This window comes from Rhinoraja longicauda, chromosome 32 (genome assembly GCF_053455715.1).
Source record: "Rhinoraja longicauda isolate Sanriku21f chromosome 32, sRhiLon1.1, whole genome shotgun sequence".
In the NCBI taxonomy this organism is placed as follows: domain Eukaryota; kingdom Metazoa; phylum Chordata; class Chondrichthyes; order Rajiformes; family Arhynchobatidae; genus Rhinoraja; species Rhinoraja longicauda.
In genome coordinates this window covers 28387641-28407708 of record NC_135984.1, presented here as the reverse complement: position 1 = coordinate 28407708, position 20068 = coordinate 28387641, and the positions used below count along the sequence as shown (strand labels likewise).

The following is a 20068-nucleotide window of genomic DNA, read 5'->3' as shown; positions in this document are numbered from 1 at the left end:
CCTAATGCTCAGTCTGAAGAAGGGTCTCGACCCGAAACCTCGCCCATCCCTTCACCCCAGAGATGCTGCCTGACCCGCTTAGTTACTCCAGCATTTGGTGTCTCTATCTTCGGTGTAAAGCAGCCTCTGCAGTTGGTTACTGCACGTTACAGCGTCTCTGGAGCAAAGGAACAGGGCGAGGTTTCGGGTCGAGCCGTCTTCATAGTTTATGCTTTGGTGAATGCTGATTATCTGCTCTATGCTTCATGTGTGTTTAATCAATACTTAATTATCAGCTAATACGGTTTGATGGTCACTTGCAATGAGCTAATCAATAAGATAGATGAATAGGAATTTCAGTGCCGGGGAGGCTGACACTTCGCTTCTAGTGGTGTTCTTTAGTTTGCTGAACGGGTCCAGTTTATTCCAGCTGCTCAAACAATGTTTACAATGAGTTTATTCCCAGATATTTTCTTGTGCATCATCCCAAGCCCAAGTTTACATTAAACGATCTGTGGATCTGATGATAACATTTCCACCTTGACCCAGAAGGCCATGTTCAACCCCCGCTCTCATCGACTTGCTGTTGAGATTTGACTCGCGATTGGTGGGACGGGAGTGCTCTTTTCCGATGAGAAATTAAAGTCAGGTCTTATTCACTGGACGTGAGAGATTATGTGGCACGGACTGGACTAGCGAAGGAGTTTCCCTGATGAATCTTCAGTCTGTTCCGTCTGCTGTGGGGCAGCGTGTGGTTGAACAATCCCCACATCCCCACCACTGGGACAGGGGGAGGTTGGTTATGTAGGAGGCCACATGGAAGTATCTTCTGGAAACTGCTCGATGCTCCCTGCCTTAAACCTGCTCGGACTTTTAATTGGACAAGTGTAGGTAGGAACTGCAGATGCTGGTTTAAACCAAATACTGTTTACACCAAGTACTGGAATAACTCAGCAGGACAGCTTCGAGTCGAGATCCTTCTTCAGACTGAGAGTTAGGGGAAAGGGAAACGAGAGATCTAGACCGTGATGTAGAAAGAGAGAGAACAAATGAATGAAAGAAATTCAAAAAAGTAACGATGATAAGCGAAGCAGGCCATTGTTAGCTCTTCGCTAGGTCTGAACAAGAACCTGGTGCGACACATGTGGGAGAGGGACAGAGAGGGAGGGAGTGCGGGGGTTACGGAGTTAGAGAAATCAAAGCTCATACCACTATGTTGTATGGGGTCTCTGTGACTCTACCCCAGTGATGGGGTCTCTATGACCCTACCCCAGTGATGGGGTCTCCGTCACTCTACCCCAGTGATGGGGTCTCTATGACCCTACCCCAGTGATGGGGTCTCCGTCACTCTACCCCAGTGATGGGGTCTCTATGACCCTACCCCAGTGATGGGGTCCCTGACTGAGGTAACTCTACCCCAGTGTCTTTGGGCTTCAGTGACACATGATGTCCAACCACAAATACCAACCACAAATGGCCAGATATCCAAGATAATTCAAATGGACCAAGTGTAACTAGATGACCTGCCTTCTGTCTGGCAGCCCAGTCGGATCTCATCACTTTAAGCTTTGTGTCCTGGGCCTCCTCCACTGTCAGAGTGAGGTCACACGCACACTGGGGGAAGAGCTCATCATATTCCACGGGCAGCTGACAACCCAATGGCATGAACATTGAATTTATGGCCAGCCCCATCCTCCCACTCTCCCCTGTGTACACACATCTTTAGTTTGGAGATATACCGCGGAAAGAGGCCCTTCGGCTCACCAACTCCGCGCCGACCAGCGATCCCCGCACATTAACACTATCCTACACACACGAGGGACAATTTACAATTATACCAAGGCAATTAACCTACAAACCTGTACATCTTTGGGGTGTGGGAGGAAACCGGAGATCTCGGAGAAAACCCACGCAGCTCACGGGAGAACGTACAAACTCCGTACAGACAGCACCTGTAGGTAGTCAGGGACGAACCCAGGTTTCTGGCGCTGTTTGGCAGCAACTCTGCCAGTGCGCCACTGTTTATTTTCCCCTCCTCCATCTGCTCATCTCCTCCTCCTCCATCTGCTCATCTCCTCCTCCTCCATCTGCTCATCTCCTCCTCCTCCATCTGCTCATCTCCTCCTCCTCCATCTGCTCATCTCCTCCTCCTCCATCTGCTCATCTCCTCCTCCTCCATCTGCTCATCTCCTCCTCCTCCATCTGCTCATCTCCTACTCCTCCCAACCCCAGGCCACCCATTTTTCTTCACCTTCATTCCTTATCAGATTCCACCATCCTCATTCTTAGAAACATAGAAAATAGGTGCAGGAGGAGGCCATTTGGCCCGAGCCAGCACCGCCATTCATTGTGATCATGGCTGATCATCCACAATCAGTAACCCGTGCCTGCCTTCTCCCCATATCCATTGATTCCACTAGCCCTTAGAGCTCTATCTATCTTCGGTCTTCTCCAGCTCTAGCCGTGTTACTATCACTCCCCATCTGACATCTTCAATCAATCCCTCCTCCCCTGGATCCACCTATCGTTTGCCAGCTCCTGCCCCTCACCTCTCTCCACCAGCGACCATCCATCAACATCAGTCTGAAGATAGGTCACGACCCGACCATCATCTGTCCATTTCCCTTCACAGTTGCTGAGTTTCTGCAACAGTCTGTTTTTTGATGATATTATCACTGTCTGTGTTTCAGGATCACAAATAACGTGTTTCCCGCCGGGAAACTTCTCGCTGAAGCAGGCCACCTATGTAGACTTGTACTGTTGGGAGACCTTGCTCCAATACCAGCTGCACCCCCACAACAACATGCAGTCATCACTCTGGATTCACAAGGTATGGCCACACGGGCACCAGGGTACAGGGCACCAGGGTACGGGGCACTAGGGTACAGGGTACGGGGCACCAGGGTACAGGGTACGGGGCACCAGGGTACAGGGTACCAGGGTACAGGGCACCAGGGTACAGGGCACCAGGGTACAGGGTACCAGGGTACAGGGCACCAGGGTACAGGGTACCAGGGTACAGGGCACCAGGGTACAGGGCACCAGGGTACGGGGCACCAGGTTACGGGGCACTAGGGTACAGGGCACCAGGGTACAGGGCACTAGGGTACAGGGCACCAGGGTACAGGGCACTAGGGTACAAGGCACCAGGGTACAGGGTACCAGGGTACAGGGCACTAGGGTATGGGGCACTAGGGTACGGGGCACCAGGGTACGGGGCACGAGGGTACGGGGCACCAGGGTACGGGGCACCAAGGTACGGGGCACCAGGGTACAGGGCACCAGGGTACAGGGCACCAGGGTACAGGGCACCAGGGTACAGAGCACAGGGTACAGGGTACGGGGCACCAGGGTACAGGGCACCAGGGTACAGGGCACCAGGGTACGGGGCACCAGGGTACAGGGCACCAGGGTACAGAGCACAGGGCACTAGGGTACGGGGCACTAGGGTACAGGGCACCAGGGTACAGGGCACTAGGGTATGGGGCACTAGGGTACGGGGCACTAGGGTACAGGGCACTAGGGTACGGGGCACTAGGGTGCGAGGCACTAGGGTACAGGATACAGGGCACTAGGGTACAGGGCACCAGGGTACGGGGCACTAGGGTATGGGGCACTAGGGTACGGGGCACTAGGGTACAGGGCACTAGGGTACGGGGCACTAGGGTACGAGGCACTAGGGTACAGGATACAGGGCACTAGGGTACAGGGCACCAGGGTACGGGGCACTAGGGTACAGGGCACCAGGGTACGGGGCACTAGGGTACGGGGCACCAGGGTACAGGGCACCAGGGTACTGGGTACGGGGCACCAGGGTACGGGGCACTAGGGTACAGGGCACTAGGGTACGGGGCACTAGGGTACAGGGCACCAGGGTACGGGGCACTAGGGTACGGGGCACTAGGGTACGGGGCACTATGGTACAGGGCACCAGGGTACTGGGTACGGGGCACCAGGGTACGGGGCACCAGGGTACGGGGCTCTAGGGTACGGGGCACCAGGATACAGGATACCAGGGTACAGGGCACTAGGGTACAGGGCACCAGGGTACGGGGCACGAGGGTACAGGATACAGGGCACTAGGGTACGGGGCACTAGGGTACAGGGCACTAGGGTACAGGGCACCAGGGTACGGGGCACGAGGGTACGGGGCACCAGGGTACAGGATACCAGGGTACAGGGCACTAGGGTACGGGGCACCAGGGTACGGGGCACGAGGGTACAGGGCACTAGGGTACAGGGCACTAGGGTACGGGGCACCAGGGTACAGGGCACCAGGGTACAGGGCACCAGGGTACGGGGCACCAGGGTACAGGGCACCAGGGTACAGGGCACCAGGGTACAGGATACCAGGGTACAGGGCACCAGGGTACGGGGCACGAGGGTATGGGGCACTAGGGTACAGGATACAGGGCACTAGGGTACGGGGCACCAGGGTACGGGGCACCAGGGTACGGGGCACGAGGGTACAGGGCACTAGGGTACGGGGCACTAGGGTACAGGGCACCAGGGTACAGGGCACTAGGGTACGGAGCACGAGGGTACGGGGCACCAGGGTACGGGGCACCAAGGTACGGGGCACCAGGGTACAGGGCACCAGGGTACGGGGCACCAGGGTACAGGGCACCAGGGTACAGAGCACAGGGTACAGGGTAAGGGGCACCAGGGTACAGGGCACCAGGGTACAGGGCACTAGGGTATGGGGCACTAGGGTACAGGGCACCAGGGTACAGAGCACAGGGCACTAGGGTACGGGGCACTAGGGTACAGGGCACCAGGGTACGGGGCACCAGGGTACAGGGCACCAGGGTACAGAGCACAAGGCACCAGGGTACAGGGCACCAGGGTACGGGGCACCAGGGTACAGGGCACCAGGGTACGGGGCACTAGGGTACAGGGCACCAGGGTACGGGGCACTAGGGTACGGGGAACTAGGGTACAGGGCACCAGGGTACAGGGCACCAGGGTACTGGGTACGGGGCACCAGGGTACGGGGCACTAGGGTACGGGGCACCAGGGTACGGGGTACGGGGCACCAGGGTATCTGGCACCAGGGTACGGGTCACCAGGGTACAGGGCACCAGGGTACAGAGCACAGGGTACAGGGTACGGGGCACTAGGGTACAGGGCACCAGGGTACAGGGCACTAGGGTACGGGGAACTAGGGTACAGGGCACCAGGGTACAGGGCACTAGGGTACAGGATATAGGGCACCAGGGTACAGGGCACTAGGGTACGGGGCACTAGGGTACGGGACACTAGGGTACGGGGCACTAGGGTACAGGGCACCAGGGTACAGGGCACTAGGGTACGGGGCACTAGGGTACGGGGCACTAGGGTACGGGGCACTAGGGTACAGGGCACCAGGGTACAGGGCACTAGGGTACGGGGCACCAGGGTACGGGGCACTAGGGTACAGGGCACTAGGGTACAGGGCACTAGGGTACAGGGCACTAGGGTACAGGGCACTAGGGTACGGGGCACTAGGGTACAGGGCACTAGGGTACAGGATACAGGGCACTAGGGTACGGGGCACTAGGGTACTGGGCACTAGGGTACAGGGCACTAGGGTACAGGGCACTAGGGTACAGGGCACTAGGGTACAGGGCACTAGGGTACGGGGCACTAGGGTACAGGGCACTAGGGTACAGGGCACTAGGGTACGGGGCACTAGGGTACAGGGCACCACGGTACAGGGCACTAGGGTACGGGGCACTAGGGTACGGGGCACCAGGATACAGGGCACCAGGGTACGGGGCACTAGGGTACGGGGCACCAGGATACAGGGCACCAGGGTACAGGGCACTAGGGTACAGGGCACTAGGGTACAGGGCACTAGGGTACAGGACACTAGGGTACGGGGCACTAGGGTACAGGGCACTAGGGTACAGGATACAGGGCACTAGGGTACGGGGCACTAGGGTACTGGGCACTAGGGTACAGGGCACTAGGGTACAGGGCACTAGGGTACAGGGCACTAGGGTACAGGGCACTAGGGTACGGGGCACTAGGGTACAGGGCACTAGGGTACAGGGCACTAGGGTACGGGGCACTAGGGTACAGGGCACTAGGGTACAGGGCACCAGGGTACGGGGCTCTAGGGTACAGGGCACCAGGGTACGGGGCACTAGGGTACAGGATACAGGGCACTAGTGTACGGGGCACTAGGGTACAGGGCACTAGGGTACAGGGCACCAGGGTACAGGGCACCAGGGTACGGGGCACGAGGGTACGGGGCACCAGGGTACAGGATACCAGGGTACAGGGCACCAGGGTACGGGGCACGAGGGTACGGGGCACCAGGGTACGGGGCACCAAGGTACGGGGCACCAGGGTACAGGGCACCAGGGTACAGGGCACCAGGGTACAGGGCACCAGGGTACAGAGCACAGGGTACAGGGTACGGGGCACCAGGGTACAGGGCACCAGGGTACAGGGCACTAGGGTATGGGGCACTAGGGTACAGGGCACCAGGGTACAGAGCACAGGGCACTAGGGTACGGGGCACTAGGGTACCGGGCACCAGGGTACGGGGTACTGGGCACCAGGGTATCTGGCACCAGGGTACGGGGCACCAGGGTACAGGGCACCAGGGTACAGAGCACAGGGTACAGGGTACGGGGCACTAGGGTACAGGATACAGGGCACTAGGGTACGGGGCACTAGGGTACAGGGCACCAGGGTACAGGGCACTAGGGTACGGGGCACCAGGATACAGGGCACCAGGGTACAGGATACAGGGCACTAGGGTACAGGGCACTAGGGTACAGGATACAGGGCACCAGTGTACAGGGCACTAGGGTACAGGGCACTAGGGTACAGGGCACTAGGGTACAGGGCACTAGGGTACAGGGCACTAGGGTACAGGGCACTAGGGTGCAGGGCACTAGGGAACAGGGCACTAGGGTACAGGGCACTAGGGTACGGGGCTCTAGGGTACGGGACGTTAGGGTACGGGGCACTAGGGTACAGGGCACTAGGGTACAGGGCACTAGGGTACAGGATACAGGGTACAGGATACAGGGCACCAGGGTACGGGGCACTAGGGTACGGGACGTTAGGGTACGGGGCACTAGGGTACGGGACGTTAGGGTACGGGGCACTAGGGTACGGGCACCAGGGTACGATGAACTAGGGTACAGGGCACTAGGGTACAGGGCACTAGGGTACGGGGCACTAGGGTACAGGGCACCAGTGTACGGGGCTCTATGGTACAGGGCACCAGGGTACGGGGCACTAGGGTACGGGACGTTAGGGTACGGGGCACTAGGGTACGGGACGTTAGGGTACGGGGCACTAGGGTACGGTGCACCAGGGTACTGGGTATGGGGCACTAGGGTACAGGGCACCAGGGTACGGGGAACTAGGGTACGGTGCACCAGGGTACTGGGTATGGGGCACTAGGGTACAGGGCACTAGGGTACGGGGCACTAGGGTACAGGGCACCAGGGTACGGGGAACTAGGGTACGGTGCACCAGGGTACTGGGTATGGGGCACTAGGGTACGGGGCACTAGGGTACGGGGCACTAGGGTACGGGGCACTAGGGTACGGGGCACTAGGGTACGGGGCACCAGGGCACAGGGCACCAGGGTACGGGGCATTAGGGTACAGGGCACCAGGGTACTGGGTACGGGGCACCAGGGTACGGGGCACCAGGGTACAGGGCACCAGGGTACAGGGTACTAGGGTACGGGGCACTAGTGTACGGGGCACCAGGGTACGGGGCACCAGGGTATCCGGCACCAGGGTACGGGGCACCAGGGTGCAGGGCACCAGGGTACAGAGCACAGGGTACAGGGTACGGGGCACCAGGGTACAGGGCACCAGGGTACAGAGCACAGGGTACAGGGTACGGGGCACTAGGGTACAGGGCACCAGGGTACAGTGCACCAGGGTACAGGGCACTAGGGTACTGGGTACGGGGCACCAGGGTACAGGGCACTAGGGTACGGGGCACTAGGGTACAGGGCACTAGGGTACAGGGCACTAGGGTACAGGGCACTTGGGTACGGGGCACTAGGGTACGGGGCACTAGGGTACAGGGCACTAGGGTACAGGGCACTAGGATACGGGGCACTAGGGTACGGGGCACTAGGGGCACCAGGGTATCCGGCACCAGGGTACGGGGCACCAGGGTACAGGGCACCAGGGTACAGGGCAGCACGGTATGTGGCACCAGGGTACGGGGCACCAGGGTACAGGGCACCAGGGTACAGAGCACAGGGTACAGGGTACGGGGCACCAGGGTACAGGGCACCAGGGTACAGAGCACCAGGGTCCAGGGTACGGGGCACTAGGGTACAGGGCACCAGGGTACAGGGCACTAGGGTACGGGGCACTATGGTACTGGGCACCAGGGTGCTGGGTACGGGGCACCAGGGTACAGGGCACTAGGGTACGGGGCACTAGGGTATGGGGCACTAGGGTACAGGGCACTGGGGTACGGGGCACTAGGGTACTGGGCACTAGGGTACAGGGCACTAGGGTACAGGGCACTAGGGTACAGGGCACTAGGGTACGGGGCACTAGGGTACAGGGCACTAGGGTACAGGGCACTAGGGTACCGGGCACTAGGGTACGGGGCACTAGGGTACGGGGCACCAGGGTACAGGGCACTAGGATACAGGGCACTAGGGTAAGGGGCACTAGGGTACAGGGCACTAGGGTACAGGGCACTAGGGTACAGGGCACTAGGGTACAGGGCACTAGGGTACGGGGCACTAGGGTACGGGGCACTAGGGTACAGGGCACTAGAGTACAGGGCACTAGGGTACAGGGTACAGGATACAGGGCACTAGGGTACGGGGCACTAGGGTACAGGGCACCAGGGTACGGGGCACTAGGGTACGGGGCACTAGGGTACACGGCACAAGGGTATGGGGCACTAGGGTACAGGGCACCAGGGTACGGGGCACTAGGGTACGGGGCACTAGGGTACGGAGCATTAGGGTACGGGGCACTAGGGTACTGGACACCAGGGCACCAGGGTACTGGGTACGGGGCACTAGGGTACAGGGCACCAGGGTACTGGGTATGGGGCACTAGGGTACGGGGCACTAGGGTACGGGGCACTAGGGTACGGGGCACCAGGGCACAGGGCACCAGGGTACGGGGCACTATGGTACAGGGCACCAGGGTACGGGGCATTAGGGTACAGGGCACCAGGGTACGGGGCATTAGGGTACAGGGCACCAGGGTACTGGGTACGGGGCACCAGGGTACGGGGCACCAGGGTACAGGGCACTAGGGTACAGGGCACTAGGGTACAGGGCACCAGGGTACAGGGCACTAGGGTACGGGGCACTAGGGTACGGGGCACCAGGGTACAGGGTACGGGGCACCAGGGTATCTGGCACTAGGGTACTGGGCACCAGGGTATGTGGCACCAGGGTACAGGGCAGCAGGGTATGTGGCACCAGGGTACGGGGCACGAGGGTACAGGGCACCAGGGTACAGAGCACAGGGTACAGGTTACGTGGCACGAGGGTACAGGGCACCAGGGTACAGGGCACTAGGGTACGGGGCACCAGAGTACGGGGCACCAGGGTACAGGGCACCAGGGTACAGGGCACCAGGGTACGGGGCACCAGGGTACAGGGCACCAGGGTACAGGGTACGGGGCACCAGGGTACGGGGCACCAGGGTACAGGGTATGGGTCACCAGGGTAGGGGGCACTAGGGTACAGGGCACCAGGGTACTGGGTACGGGGCACCAGGGTACAGGGCACTAGGGTACGGGGCACTAGGGTACAGGGCACTAGGGTACTGGGTACGGGGCACCAGGGTACAGGGCACCAGGGTACAGGGCACTAGGGTACAGGGCACTAGGGTACAGTGCACTAGGGTACAGGGCACTAGGGTACAGGGCACTAGGGTACAGGGCACTAGGGTACAGGGCACTAGGGTACGGGGCACTAGGGTACAGAGTACAGGGCTCTAGGGTACAGGGCACCAGGGTACGGGGCACTAGGGTACAGGGCACCAGGGTACGGGGCACTATGGTACGGGGCACTAGGGTACAGGGCACCAGGGTACGGGGCACTAGGGTACAGGGCACCAGGGTACGGGGCACTATGGTACGGGGCACTAGGGTACAGGGCACCAGGGTACTGGGTATGGGGCACTAGGGTACGGGGCCCTATGGTACAGGGCACCAGGGTACAGGGCACTAGGGTACAGGGCACAAGGGTACGGGGCACTAGGGTACAGGGCACCAGGGTACGGGGCACTAGGGTACGGGGCACTAGGGTATGGAGCACTAGGGTATGGAGCATTAGGGTACGGGGCACTAGGGTACGGGGCACTAGGGTACGGGGCACTAGGGTACAGGGCACCAGGGCACCAGGGTACTGGGTACGGGGCACTAGAGTACAGGGCACCAGGGTACTGGGTATGGGGCACTAGGGTACGGGGCACTAGGGTACGGGGCACTAGGGTACGGGGCACCAGGGCACCAGGGTAAGGGGCACTATGGTACAGGGCACCAGGGTACGGGGCATTAGGGTACAGGGCACCAGGGTACTGGGCACCAGGGTACGGGGCACCAGGGTACAGGGCACTAGGGTACAGGGCACCAGGGTACAGGGCACTAGGGTACGGGGCACTAGGGTAAGGGGCACCAGGGTACAGGGTACGGGGCACCAGGGTATCTGGCACCAGGGTACAGGGCACCAGGGTACAGGGCAGCAGGGTATGTGGCACCAGGGTATGGGGCACCAGGGTACAGGGCACCAGGGTACAGAGCACAGGGTACAGGTTACGGGGCACTAGGGTACAGGGCACCAGGGTACGGGGCACCAGGGTACGGGGCACCAGGGTACAGGGCACCAGGGTACAGTGTACGGGGCACCAGGGTACAGGGCACCAGGGTACAGGGCACCAGGGTACAGGGTATGGGTCATCAGGGTAGGGGGCACTAAGGTACAGTGCACCAGGGTACAGGGCACTAGGGTATGGGGCACTAGTGTACAGGGCACTAGGGTACGGGGCACTAGGGTACAGGGCACTAGGGTACGGGGCACTAGGGTACAGGGCACTAGGGTACGGGCACTAGGGTACAGGGCACTAGGGTACAGGGCACTAGGGTACAGGGCACTAGGGTACGGGGCACTAGGGTACAGGGCACTAGGGTACAGGGCACTAGGGTATGGGGCACTAGGGTACGGGGCACTAGGGTACGGGGCACTAGGGTACAGGGCACCAGGGTCCAGTGCACCAGGGTACAGGGCACTAGGGTACGGGGCACTAGGGTACGGGGCACTAGGGTACTGGGTACGGGGCACCAGGGTACAGGGCACTAGGGTACAGGGCACTAGGGTACGGGGCACTAGGGTACAGGGCACCAGGGTACAGGGCACAGGGTACAGGTTACGGGGCACTAGGGTACAGGGCACCAGGGTACGGGGCACCAGGGTACGGGGCACCAGGGTACAGGGCACCAGGGTACAGTGTACGGGGCACCAGGGTACAGGGCACCAGGGTACAGGGCACCAGGGTACAGGGTATGGGTCATCAGGGTAGGGGGCACTAAGGTACAGTGCACCAGGGTACAGGGCACTAGGGTATGGGGCACTAGGGTACAGGGCACCAGGGTACTGGGTACGGGGCACCAGGGTACAGGGCACTAGGGTACAGGGCACTAGGGTACAGGGCACTAGGGTACGGGGCACTAGGGTACAGGGCACTAGGGTACGGGGCACTAGGGTACAGGGCACTAGGGTACGGGGCACTAGGGTACAGGGCACTAGGGTACGGGGCACTAGGGTACAGGGCACCAGGGTACAGTGCACCAGGGTACGGGGCATTAGGGTACAGGGCACCAGGGTACTGGGTACGGGGCACCAGGGTACGGGGCACCAGGGTACGGGGCACTAGGGTACGGGGCACCAGGGTACAGGGCACCAGGGTACAGGGCACCAGTGTACAGGGCACCAGTGTACAGGGCACCAGGGTACGGGGCACCAGGGTACAGGGCACCAGGGTACAGGGCACCAGGGTACAGGGCACCAGGGTACAGGGCACCAGGGTACGGGGCACTAGGGTACAGGGCACCAGGGTACGGGGCACTAGGGTACGGGGCACCAGGGTACGGGGCACCAGGGTACGGGGCACCTGGGTACAGGGTACAGGGCACCAGGGTACAGGGCACCTGGGTACAGGGCACCAGGGTACAGGGTACAGGGCACTGTGAGGCCTGCATCTCCACTGTTGCTCAGGAATGTCAAGGACTCCCTATTTAACTCTAAGGGATGAAGGGGTGGTTTGGGCGAGAGCAGTGAAATGCTGTTGTGGTCCAGGCCAGATCAGACATGGTCTTACTCATTGGCAAACCAGGGTTAAGCAGCATCTTTGCCTCTTCTTGCTCCTGTATCTCCGCAGCAAGAAAGGTGGACAAGGTGTTGGAGCCATGACAGGGTCTGGCTTGATACTGGCTGGCACTGAGGTTACAATCCTGGTGTGTGTCGCGTTATTAAGCAAATTTGATATGGAGACAAAATAATAGTGCATTCTTGTAGATGTGCATGGTTTGGTGAAACCACTATGCGGTGATCATAAAATCAATGAAGCACATGAGGTGCAGTCAGCTGATGCCTCCGATTCATTTGTGGGATCTCCATCTTGCGAGCAATACCAGCATTTACTGCTCGTCCCTCTGTGCCCAACGTAGGATCAGGGCTGTGCAGGTCGGTGCAAGATGGTAGTACTAGGAAAGTATCTGTCCCTGACGCTGGCGGTGTGAAATTTCAAGCGTCTGTACCTCCTGCCCGATGGTGGCAGTGAGCGTGCTGGGGATCCTTGATGCTAAATGCCACCTTCCTGAGGCAGCACCTGTCGTGGTTTTCTTTAGCTTAGAAATTAAGACAGGCAACACGGAGAATTCTTCGAGAAGTTAAAAGCCTTTATTTGCAAACAACGGCTGCAATGTAGTATGCTCCAAATTGCAACCGCCCCATGGTGAAAATAATCCTTCCTCAGATTTGCCCTAAACCTCTTACTCCTCACCTTCCACCTCTGCCATCTCATCCATGCCAGAGTAACAAGGTTTCCCCATCTCTGCTCTTATAAGTTTGCAGATGTCTGTCAGCCCCCATCAGCCTCCCTGCTCCAACACAAACATGCCCGGCATAAACAGCACCTTCTCATAACTGGAACACTCCACACCATCCTAGTTAAGCTCTTCAGAAAAGACACTCGGGCAGGTACAGGGACAGGTCTGAAGAGGGGTCTCGACCCGAAACGTCACCTATTCCTTCTCTCCAGAGATGCTGCCTGTCCCGCTGAGTTACTGCAACTTTTTGTGTCTATCTAAGGTTGAGAGGGATGTGGGCCAAACACAGTAAATAGGAGCAGCTTGGATGGGACACCATGGTCGGCGTGGACGAATTGGGGCAAAGGTCTTGTGTCGGCGTTGTATGACTCCTTGACTCGCCAGTGTAACCACATTGTTTCCACCAGTGTGGTGACCAGAACCACGCACAATACTCCAGCTATGGCCTAACCAACGATTCAGAAAGTTATCCCGAGACCTCCTCCTCTCTTACATAATGTCCCAGCTAATGGTGCACGCAACCCTTTTGCCCTCTTCACCTGTGCTGCCATCTGTGAATGTAAGCAGGGTCCCTTTGTTTTCAATCCTCTCTACAGCCCTGCTGCATAAGGTATGTTCCCTATCCCAAACTATGTGAGATTGGACGTCAATGGCGAGAGGGCTTTCCCTTTGCTGCCGCTGACCTCAGTGTTACTGGGTGTTTGATGCCTTTCTTAGGCCCCCCTCGGCCATCGCTGACCATGGGTGATGCATCCTAGTTGGCTGCTTGCTCCACACCTTGGCTAGAGCAGCGTCACTTGTGGCTGAAGAGACCAATGCGGGAGTGACAGTCTCTGTCGCAAAGGTCACATTTGTGTGTGGACTCTGTTTTGATGAAGATGTTGCGCTCCTTTCTGCGTTCGTAGTCATTGATGGTGATGACAGGGGGTCCCTCTGTATCCTGTACCAGGACGTTCATCTTCTTCAGGCTGATGGTCAGCCCAAAGTCCTTGCAAGCCCGATAGAAGCGGTCCATCAGTGACTGTAGTTCCTGCTGGGTGTGGGACGCAACTGCTACATTATCAATAGACAATAGACAATAGGTGCAGGAGTAGGCCATTCGGCCCTTCGAGCCAGCACCACCATTCAATGTGATCATGGCTGATCATTCTCAATCAGTACCCCGTTCCTGCCTTCTCCCCATACCCCCTGGCGAACAACATGTCTCTGATGAGAGCTTCACGTACTTTTGTCTTGGCTCGGAGGCGGGTGAGGTTGAAGAGCTTGCCGTCTGATCTAGTACGCAGGTAGATCGCCTCTGTTGCGGTGCTGAAGGCATGTTTCAGGAGCAGAGCGAAGAAAATCCCAAAGAGTGTGGGAGCGAGGACGCAGCCTTGTTTGACGCCTCTGCGGATGTCGAAGGGCTCCGAGAAACAGCCATTGAACTGCACTGTCCCCTTCGTGTTGATGTGGAAGGATTCTGTCATGCTCTGCAGTTTTGGTGGGCAGCTGATCTTTGGGAGAGTCCTGAATAGGCCATCTCGGTGACGAAGTCGAACGCCTTGGTGAGGTCAATGAAAGCCATATACATGGGCATCCGCTGTTCTCTGCACTTCTCCTGGAGCTGGCGAAGGGAGAAGACCATGTCTACAATTGACCTTCCAGCTCAGAAACCGCACTGTGACTCTGGGTAGACACGTTCTGCCAGCTTCTGCAGGCAGATCAAGATGACCCGAGCAAAGACCTTGCTGACGATGTTGAGGAGGGAGATGCCTCTGTAGTTGTTGCAGTCACTTCACTCGCCCTTGTTCTTGTCGAGGGTAATGATCGTGGCATCCCTCATGTCCTGCGGTACAGCTCCTTCTTGCCAGCACTGGCAGAGGACTTCATATAGAGGAAGCAGTAAGATAGTCTTGCAGTGCTTGATCAGGTCAGAGGGAATCCCATTGCTGCCTGGGGCCTTGCCTGAGGCCAGGCTGTCAATGGCCTTGCTGAGCTCTTCTACCATCGGCTCTCCATCTAAATCATCCATGGTCGTCAAGGGCTGAGAGGGACACGGTGTTCTCTCTCTCGAGTAGAGGTCGGAGTAGTTCCACCCATCTCTCCATCTGCTGGCATTTGTCTATGATTACTTCCCCAGTGGAGGGTTTGAGGGGGCCTGTCTTGCTCTGGACTGGTCCTACTGCCTTCTTAATGCCATCGTACATTCCCCTGATGTTCTCTGTTATGGCGGCCGTCTGGATGTCCTCACTAAGCTGTGTCCAGTACTCATTGGTGCAACGCCTGGCAGTCTGCTGAGCCTTGCTCCTGGCAGCCCTGAGGATCTGCAGGTTCTTCTCGTTGGCTGACCGCTTGTACTCGTCTAGGGCGGCATGCTTGGCTTCGATGACGGGAGTCATCTCGGTCGACTTGGCCTCAAACCAGTCGTGTGTCTTTGAGATCTTCTTCCCAAAGCTAGCCAAGGCTGTGTGGTGCATGGTGTCCCACAGAGTTTCCCACTTCTCTGTTGCAGTCTCCAGGATGCGAGGTGCCAAGTTCTCTCTCAAAAGCCTCTGCAAACTGTTGCACGAGGTCTGGATGGGGCATCTTTCTGACATCGATGCAAGGTTTCCCCTGCTTCTATGGTACGGTAGAACCTCTTTGGTTGCAGCCTGATCTTGCAACACACCAAGGAGTGGTCTGTGTGGCAGTCCGCACTGTGGTAGGAGCGTGTGTGGAGAACGTTCTTGAGGGCAGCACGTCTGACTAGGATCAGATCCAGTTGATGCCAATGCTTTGAGCGTGGGTGCCTCCAGGATACCTTGTGCTGGGGCTTTGTCTGGAAGTACCAGATGGCGATGCACAGGTCACGGTAAGTGCACAGCTCGAGCAGTCGCTGTCTGTTCTCATTCATTTTGCCCACACCAAACTGCCCAAGGCAGGAAGACCATGATTCGTGGTCTGCGCCCACTCTGGCGATGAAGTCGCCCAAGACAACAAGTTCTGCCTTGCTGGGGATGCTGCTGATGATGGATGTGAGTTTCTCGTAGAACTCGTCCTTTGTGTCTGATGTGGAGGACAGTGTCGGGGCATACACGCTGACAAGGGTGACCGGGCCTGCGGTGGTGTTGAGGCAGAGAGTCAGGAGTCGCTCTGAGCCATTTCTGCCTGGTTCCACCGTGTTCAGCAGGCTGCTCTTTACAGTGAAGCCTACTCCGTGCTCTCTGGGCTCGCCAGAGTCCTTCCCCTGCCAGTAGAACATATAGTCCTTCTCCTTCAGTGTGCCCGAGTCTGCCAGCCTTGTTTCCTGAAGGGTGGCTATGTCTACGTTGAGTCTCTTGAGCTCGTTGTTTATGACAACTGTTTTCCTGGAATCGCTGATGTCCTGTGGGTTTCCAGAGGGGCCGGTCATCATTGTCCGGACATTCCAAGTTCCCAGTTTTAGAGCTGGTCTCTATTGATGTGTTCATTTGTTGGCAGGTGCGATCTGCTGTTGGGATGGTTCCTAATCCCTGTGCACCCAGTGAGGATAGCAGACCGTGGTGGGACAGCACCTTATTGGTTGGGGGCTGCCCAGCTTGAGGCGGGCGGTAGCTGTCCAGTGAGATCCGAAAATCCCTCCCACCGTCGGGAGCAACCCCTGGCGTCTCGCTTTACGCCAATCTAGCGATGACTTATAACCGGTAACTGTTGCTCCACGTGTTGTGTCGACACCGTATGCGAAGCTGGAGTGTCCTCTCCATGTTGTAGGTGTAGGTTTGCAGTGATGTGTGGTCGGATGCAAGCCTGGGCGATGTCATATGAAGGACAGGCTGTTGCCCATGCAGCACGTCCCCCCTCTCCACGTCGCTCATCGATCCAAAGGAACAGCAGAGCCGTTACAATTTGGCACCAGCATGTTTGATGCCACACTTGGCCAAATGCTGGCGTGGTGTCTCTGGAATTCAGTTCTTGGATCCATGTTTGAACCAAGGTTGTGATGAAAGCTGGCACCAAGTGGTTGTGGCATTGAGTGAGAGCGACCGTTGCTGTCACTTTCCAACACCTTGAGTCACGTTCAGAGGTCTACGCCATCTGCAAACAGGCCCTTCAGCCACACTCATCCATGCCCACCAAGTTGTCAATCAAGCATGTCCATCTCTCTGCACCTGGCCCATATTCCTCTAAATCTTTCCTATCTGTGTACCTGTCCAGGTGTCTAATAAATGTTATAATTTAGTTTAGTTTAGTTTATTGGGTGGCACGGTGACACAGCACCAGAGACCCAGGTTTGATCCTGACCACGGGTGCTGTTTATACAGAGTTTGTATGTTCTCCCTGTGACCGCGTGGGTTTTCTCCAGGTGCTCTGGTTTCCTCCTGCACTCCAAACACGTACAGGTTTGTAAGTTATCCCATGTGTGTAGGGTAGTGCTAATGTATGGGATTGCTGGTTGGCGTGGATTCAATGGGCCAAAGGGCTTGTTTTCGCACTGTAACTCGAAACTAAACTATTATTATTGTCACGTGTACCGAGGTACAATGAAAAGATTTTTGTTGCGTGATATAGTCAGTGAAAAGACTATACATGATTACATTTGAGCCGTCCACAGTGTACAGATACAGGATAAAGGATATAATGTTTAGTGCAAGATAAGGTCTAGTAAAGTCCAATTAAAAATAGTTTGAAGATCTCCAATGAGGTAGATGGGAGCTCAGGACCGCTCTCTAGTTGATGAGAGAACGGTTCAGTTGCCTGATAACAGCTGAGAAAAAACTTCCTGAATTTGGAAATATGTATTTTCACACCTGTACCTCTTGCCTGATGGGAGAGGAGAAGAAGGGTGGGTGAGACTGGTCCTTGATTATGCTGTTGGCCTTGCCGAGGCAGACTGAAATGTAGCTGGAGTCACTGGGAGGGACAAAGTGTGTAGGAAGGAATTGCAGATGCTGGGTTTACACCAAAGATAGACACAAAATGCTGGAGTAACTCACCGGGTCTGGCAGCATCTCTGGATGCATAGATTTCTCCTGCGGTCAGGGAAGTCAACTTCGTGATACGTCATCTTCCTAATACCCCAAAGAAGGCCGTCACAGAGAGATGCAATGCCCTCAATGGGGAAGGGGGAGGGCTGGAAGGACGGATAAGAGAGGACTCCAGATACCCTGACGGGTAGGATGGCATTGGTTCAACAGGCTGGAACCAGCTTCATCCAACAGCGCGGAAAATTGAACAGGAATTCCTATTCACAAGAAGCAGGTCAAAGTTTGGCTGATTGCTACCCAATTGGTATACTCCCAATCATCATTGTGGTTAGGAAAGGCTGCAAGGTCACCTCCTTGAGTACTCTGGGATGCAGACCATCAGGTCCTGGGGATTTATCTGCCTTCAGTTTACCTAACACCATTTCGTGACATGCGGATTCCCTTCAGTTCCTCCCTCCCACTAGATCCTTGGTCCCCTGGTATTTCTGGGAGATTGTTTGTGTCTTCCTGGGTGAAGATAGAACCAAAGTACTCTTTTAATTGTTCTGCCATTTCCTTGTTTCCCATTATTAATTCACCTGTCCCTGATCGTAAGGGACCTACATTTGTCTTCACTAACCTTTTTCTTTTTACATATCTAAAGAAGCTTTTACAGTCAGTTTTTATATTCTCCGTAAGCTTTCTTTCATGCTCTTTTATCTCCCTCTTAATTAACCCCTTTGTCCTCTGTTGAGTTCTAAAATCCTCCCAGTTTGCTGCTTTCTCTGGCCAATTCCTTGGATTTAACACTATTCTTGATTTCCCTCGTTAGCCCTGGCTGAGCCGCCTTCCCCATTTGATTGTTTTCGCCAGACAGGGATGAACAGGATTGTCTATGTTTTAAACATTCATTGTATCCTGACTCTGCTGAGTTGCAATTGAGCCCAGTGTTCCCACAGTCCAATCCTGGCCTGGCTGCCCACAATGTGATCTTCAACCCCCTGGGACCATCAAAGGCATCTGACTGCTTCCGCTGAACCAATGTCTCACCCTCTCTCACTCGACCAAAACAATCTCAGGCATCTTCAACACCCCCCCCCCCCCCCCCCCCCCGACCCCTGGTCTCCTGACAATCTCAGCCCCACAACCCCCCTCCCCACCCCCACGGCGGTCACAGCCCCACCCCCAGACTCCTGACACAATCGCAACCCCACTCCCACACCTCCCCACCCCATCCCTCCTACACCACCCGCACACCTCCCCGCCCCCACCCGCACACCTCCCCCCGCACCCTCCTCCGCCCGCACACCTCCCCACCCCTCCCCTCCCACACACCTCCCCGCCCCCACCCCTCATCCTCCCCACCCCCACGGCGGTCCCAGACTCCTGACACAATCACAGTCCCACTCTCCCACCCCGGCCCCCCACCTCTACCCCTCCCTGCCTCCACCCCTCCCCACCCCCACCCCTCCCCGCCCCTCCCCGCCCCCACCCCTCCCCGCCCCCACCCCTCCCCACCCCCACCCCCACCCCTCCCTGCCTGACACAATCTCAGACCCACTCTCATGGTTCTCCTGGAAGAATGACCTCTCAAAGTTCTCTGATCTTTGATTTGTTCTCCCCGCTTCTCCACAGAGTATCTCAGGCCCACTCCTAGGGCTCTCAGAATGTTCCCAGTCCTGTTCTGAACTTAAAGAAAGGTAACTTTGAGGGTATGAGACGTGAATTGGCCAAGACTGGCAATTGATTCTTAAAGGGTTGACGGTGGATATGCAATGGAAGGCATTTAAAGACCGTATGGATGAACTACAACAATTGTTCATCCCAGTTTGGCAAAAGAATAAATCAGGGAAGGTAGTGCATCTGTGGCTAACAAGGGAAATTAGGGATAGTATCAAAACAAAAGATGAAGCATACAAATTAGCAAGAAAAAACAGCCTACTAGAGGACTGAGAGAAATTCAGAGTCCAGCAGAGGAGGACAAAGGGCTTAATTAGGAAAGGGAAAATAGATTATGAAAGAAAACTGGCAGGGAACATAAAAACTGACTGCAAAAGCTTTTATAGATATGTGAAGAGAAAAAGATTAGTTAAGACAAATGTAGGTCTCTTACAGTCAGAAACAGGTGAATTGATCAT

The 20068-nt window shown here is 57.0% G+C and overlaps 1 protein-coding gene across 1 annotated transcript in view; it reads left to right on the top strand.

Annotated features, from left to right (window-relative positions):
• LOC144608725 (pannexin-3-like) overlaps positions 1 to 20068 on the top strand; it is a 38729-nt gene that overhangs the window by 1004 nt on the left and 17657 nt on the right. The window contains exon 2 of the mRNA XM_078426756.1: positions 2670 to 2809. Coding sequence (XP_078282882.1) covers positions 2670 to 2809 — 140 coding nt within the window. The remainder of the gene's footprint in view (positions 1 to 2669; positions 2810 to 20068) is intronic.